Source organism: Taudactylus pleione, unplaced genomic scaffold (genome assembly GCF_031769625.1).
Source record: "Taudactylus pleione unplaced genomic scaffold, aTauple2 ptg000179l, whole genome shotgun sequence".
Classification (NCBI taxonomy): domain Eukaryota; kingdom Metazoa; phylum Chordata; class Amphibia; order Anura; family Myobatrachidae; genus Taudactylus; species Taudactylus pleione.
The window spans coordinates 25,926,304-25,932,303 of record NW_028284581.1 but is presented as its reverse complement, the minus strand read 5'-3'; the positions used below and the strand labels follow the sequence as shown (position 1 = coordinate 25,932,303).

General features: G+C 41.7%; 1 protein-coding gene across 1 annotated transcript in view; it reads right to left on the bottom strand.

The window, feature by feature from the left end:
• Nucleotides 1–1,546: 1,546 nt before the first annotated feature.
• The window catches only part of CYB5A (cytochrome b5 type A), a 42,560-nt gene continuing 38,106 nt past the window's right edge, over nt 1,547–6,000 (bottom strand). The window contains exon 5 of the mRNA XM_088475979.1: nt 1,547–3,195. Coding sequence (XP_088332105.1) covers nt 3,114–3,195 — 82 coding nt within the window. The 3' untranslated portion in view covers nt 1,547–3,113. The remainder of the gene's footprint in view (nt 3,196–6,000) is intronic.

Genomic DNA, 6,000 nt, shown 5'->3' with positions numbered 1-6,000 from the left:
CATTTGAACCAATCTCTTCCAATGCCTCTATTAAGACATTTCATAGAATGTTGGAATCCTTACCTAAAGAAGTGGACATCTTTTTCTCAGGCTAATTTGTTAAAAGATGAACAGCTAGCCCTTACATCATTGGGAAAGCGACAAGACATCATCATAAGAGGAGCTGATAAGGGGGGATCCATTGTGGTCATGGATACCTCATTTTACAGTGATGAATGTCTTAGGTTGTTAAGTGATGACAACACTTATTGTATCCTGCCTTGTGACCCTACTAGTGACTTCAAAAAATGTTTAGCTGTCTTGCTAAATCAAGCTAAGATGGAAGGCATTATTTCAGGTTCTGTATGTCAAAAATTGACCACTGAGTTTCCTCTTGTGCCGCTTTTCTACGTAATTCCGAAGATTAACAAAAAACCCACAGAGGCCTCCTGGTAGACCTATCATCTCAGCCAGTGGGTCTCTGTGTGAGTCAATTGCCATTTATGTCGACACTTATTTGCAGCAGTGTATTCAAGACAAATTTTCATACCTTAAAGATTCTACCTTCTTGTTACAGCATTTGGTACTAATTGATTTGCTTCCAGCAGATACTGTTATGGTCACTCTTGATGTTACCGTCTTTTGGGAAGTAGAGATAAACCTGTTTTATCGATGACATGTCTCGGAACGTATTTTTTTTTACTACAGATACTTTGACGATTTATTGATCTTTTGGCGTGGTGATGTCAATTCACTATTAGGCATCATCGATCGTCAAATGCATCACCTAGCCCAGTCAAACTAACAGTCCATTTCAGTGTTAATTAGATTAATTTTCTTGATATCACCATTAAAATTAAGAACGCACAGATTCAAACTACTCTATATGTTAAACCCACTGACAGGAACAATCTTTTACGGTATAACAGCTTCCATCCACGCAATAAAGTGTATGGTTTACCTTACTCTCAGTATATCAGAGTTTGTAGAATCACTAGTGATAGAGAGGAAACCATTAAACAATTGGACATCATGACCAATAAATTCCTGGACCGGGGTTACTCTATTAAGGTACTAAAAAGGGCCAAGGCCAAAGCTCTCAAAGAGTAGAGAATTGCTACAACCAAGGTCTAAAAAGAGCCTCAAACAAACAGTGCCCTAGATCACCCAATATAATGTTAAAAGTAGACTTGTGTCACCCCAAGTCAAGAGCTTGTGGCCTCTGGTTGTGACTGACCCCGATATATCCTTGTTACATAACACTAAAGGTGATGCCTAGTTATACCCGAGGTTGTAACATTAAGGATACGGTCCTGAAAACTGATATTACATCGTTTATCCTGATGTTTGATTGTTGTACTTTTAATCTGTACTTTGCATCCTGAGGAAGGGACGTGTAGTCCCGAAACATTGATGTATCAGTATTAAATTCCTGCTATTTTTTTGCACCCTTTGGAAATTCTCTGAGTGCCGCCTCTGTGAGAGAATATATATATATATAATTTGTTTTGTAGTGCATGATATGGTGGTCAAGAAATTACACAATAATATGAAAAGACACAAATAATACAATAAGTTTAACAGTTTAATTGGATTGTGAACAAATGATACCAAATAGAAAAAAGGGAGAAAAAATAATCCCCTTTAAATTAATTGAAGAGTATAAAATTAATACCACATTACTACTGTTGTAAGTTTAAAATATAAAATCCATATGGACATTTTATCATGTTATAAGACAACTTTGATATGCAAGCATCATAATCATGACCAGTAACATTATAAGGTACAAAGTCCGTGTGTATGGTGACTGATATTGGAACAGCTAATATTAATTTAATGGCATACTGCTGGAGACTGAAAGCAATGCTGGCACACACAAGCTGTAATATCTGTAGTGATATCGGAACAATTGTCACAATGTAGCAGTGCATTGGGTCCCGAAGTTATCAATGTTATCAAACATTGCACTGGCATACGTTTTATGTTTTAACACCCTAACATGGATAACATATAAAACATACAAATCATATAATAAAAAAAGGGATTAATGGAAATTATATACAAACAATATTTGAATTTTTTTCCACATTCCACAATGAATAATGCAAAAAAAAAAACCAAGCTGAAAATGATCAGATGTCCTCAAGTTTTTCTTGATTGTTTTGGTCTTACATGATTTATTACAGTGGTGAAGAAAATAATGTTTACGTAAATGAAAACCGTTTCAGAATACAGATTTTAGTGATATATTTTTTGTATGCAATGCTAAGTTTATTTAAAAACATTAATTGTGGAATACAAGCACCTCAACACTTTTTTGTTTTTATCCCATCCCATGTTTCCCATGAAAGCACAAATAGTCGCGCTATGTTTAAGAATACCCTTTATTTTAATCTATAATGTCTCTCTGCTTTGCATATATAACATTATACTGAACACTATCAGCTATTTAATCAAACATTATTTGTCTATCAATCCTGTACTTGCTAATTTGCTCTCTATTGTGTTTTGTTACACATTTAGAGATTCAACTAAAGCATATACAATACTTAATACCCAATACATGCTTAAACATCAAAACCATGATTAGTAATTGATTTAGCATTGTTTAGAATGTCCAATTAGAGACATAACATCACAAGGTTCATCACACTAGTTGCTGATTAATTTAGCCAGGTTCTCTTTTGGCTATCTGTAGAGCATAATGTGTTACAGTAATCTACATAATATATGCATCAGTCAGTGATTTAAAAGAACAAAATAGTTTCTGGTCATAAAGGCCATGTCCACTGAATATAAGTGAGCAATGGACATAATGTGGATGTGAAGACCATGGCTAAATTACAGCAGAGTAAAGTAAAATGAAGAGACTAGCAAGACCAAACAAGTCAAGATGTCCATTTTTAGTCATCAAGTTCTCTATAAACACATTTGAATTAATCAATTTCCAAGTCATTTTCACAGGTTAATATAAATCAAATTAAAAAGTGAATATAATATACTTGGGGATATTGAAGACTGAAGTTGGAGCAACACTGTACACAGCTCAAACACTACTGTTTGGCCATCGTAAAATGATTAGCATATTTTCAGCTCTGGAACAATAATTGTGTACTTCCTTCTGCCTGCACTTATTCTTCTGCCATGTAGAAACGATACATCAATGCAACAACAACAGCTGATATAGCAGGGATAATCCAGTTACTCCACCAGCTGAAGGAAAAAAAAAGAAAAATCAAAACATACACAAATTAAGAGTTATGGTAGACTAACCTTTGTTAACTCTATTTCTGCAAAGTCCATAGGATCCTCAGGGATACCATGATGGTGTGAGTGGTTGGAGAGATCCGGGCACCAAACAGTCAAAGCTTTAGCTCCCAGGATGTACCGTTCCTCCTCCACATATACTCCGCCCCCAGCTATAGGCAGACCATTTTGTAAACAAGCCCAAGGCAGGAGCAAGAAAAAGGAGATTTAAGAACGGTACATTCAAGAAACACACTCCTAGAAGATGAAGGAATCAGTGATCAAGAGAAAAAATACCAAATGAGGCTAGGTGTGTCAGGGTGGGCGCCCTGTGGATCCTATGGACTTCGAAGAAAAAGAGTTAACAAAGGTAAATCTACCATAACTCTTAATTTCTTCTTCAGGGTCCATAGGGGATTCACAGGGATACCATGGGGATCTCCCATGACAATTTTCCCTAAGGGTGGGGACGCTCCTAAGCAGAAAGAAGAATCCAACACCCAAAAGGAAGCATCCTGAGAGGCAAAGGTATCAAAGGCGTAGAACCTGAGAAAGGTGTGGACGGAAGACCAAGTGGGCGGCCCGCATAATTGTTCAGCAGAAGCGCCACGTAGAATCACCCACGAGGGTCCCACAGACTGAGTACAATGTGCTGTAACCCTGTTTGGAACAGGAAGATTGTCTTGCATGTAGGCCTGAGAGATTGTCATGCGGAGCCATGGAGCCAGAGTGTGTGTTAGCTGGCCAGCCTCGCTTGTGAAAGGTCGGAACCACAATCTATTCATTCAAATGCAGCTGGGATACCACTTTAGTGAGGTACTCAGTGCCGGTATGGAGGGCAGCTCTGTCCGGATGAAAAAAAAATAAAAAAATCAAGAATGGGGAGCGACAGGAGAGCACTGCCAAATCAGATACCCTGCAGGCAGAGGAGACAGTCTTCAAAGTCAGCCACATGCGGGCTCCTGAGCCCAGAGGTTCAAACAGAGGAGCCTGTGGAGCCTGGAGAACCAAGGACAAATCCCACGGAGCCACTGGAGGGGAAAAAAAAAAAAAAAAAGGTTGAAGGCGGAGAACACCCTGAAAGAATGTTCTAACATCAGACAGGGGAGCGATCCTACGCTGAAACCAGACTGATAAGAGTTCAGGAGATGACATTCGTCCCAGACCAAGATGTGTGCTACTTCACGCATGGCTGCCGACTTCGCGTCCCTCCTTGATAGCTGAGATAGGCTACCACAGTCGCGTTGTCGGACTGGATTTGGACCGGCCTGCCCCGGAGGAGATCTTGTGCCAGAGTGAGTGCTCTGTACACTGCTCGCAGCTCCAAAATGTTTATGGGCAGGCGACTTTCCTGGGTTGTCCACCGACCCAGACAGGTATTTTGACCGATTACCGCACCCCATCCGCGAAGGCAGGCATCTGTAGTGAGAAGTTCCCAATTTGGAATCCAGAAGGGGCAACCCTTGTCCAGATGGGACGTCTGTAGCCACCATGAGAGGGAAAGCCGAATATCCAGAGAAAGGAGGATCGTCTGGGACCGGATCAGGGGATACTGCACGTTCCACCAGGAGAGAATCAGTTGTTGAAGGGGCCTGGAGTGGAACTGAGCGTATTCCACCATATCGAAGGTGGATACCATGGACCCCAGGACCTGCAATGCTAAGTACATGGATACCCTCTGATTGTGGAGCACATGCAAGTGCAGTGCAAAAATTTTGCCCGCTGGCAGTAAGATCCTTTGTATTTGAGAATCCAGGAGTGACACCTGATGTACCATCTGCTGTGTCGGAGATAGGGAGGACTTATTCCAATCGATGAGGCAGCCGTGTGCTTGCAGGCATCCACAGTCAGCTGGAGATGGTGTTGTGATACAACTGGTGAGTGTGCCGAGATTAAAAAGTTGTCTAGGTATGGCAGGATTCTGACTCCCTAGCTTCTGAGAGGTAGGCTGCCATAACTGCTATAATTTTGATAAAAACCCGAGGGGCTGTTGACAGACCAAAGAGCAACACACGAAACTGGTAATGTTTCTGCAGTACAACAAACCGTAGGAACCGTTGGTGGGTTGGAGTAATAGGCACATGCACGTATGCATCCTGAATGTCCAGAGAAACACAGAAATCCCCAGGCTCCAATGCCAGGACAATTGATCGTGGAGTTTCCATGCAGAACTTGTGCACTATGATAAATTTGTTGAGGGATTTGAGATTCAGAATAAGCAGATGAGACCCATTCTGTTTTTGAATCAAAGAGTGGAATAAAAACCAGTTCCTCGCTGAGCCGAAGGAACAGGTATCACCCTTGAATGAAGCAGGGAGTGAATGGCTTCCTGGAGGGCCAGGGTCCTGATGGGGGACCTATACAAAAAAAATTGCTGGAGAGAACGCACCAGGAAGGTGAGGGCATAACCCTGAGGGATCACTTCTAGGACCCAGGCGTCTGTTGTTGTTTGACGCCAAGAGTCGGAAAATTGTAGAAGTCCGCCTCCCACCCTCGGATACCCCAGGAGGAGGCCCGCCTAATCAGGCGGAGGGTTTGTCTTCCAGGACCGCAGCCAAAGAACCCAGCAGGCAACTACTGAGGACGCAGATGCCTTAGAGGCAAGTAGTCCAGTATCCAACGCAGCTTCTCCAAAATAAGAGGCAGCTTCCTGAATATGGGAGAGGTAGGCCAGTTGTTCCATGGTAGCGTCTGATGGCAGGCTCTCTTCCAGTGCCTATGTCTATCCTTCGATAGCCTTAGCCAACCAGGCCGTGGCCATAGCCGGCCTAG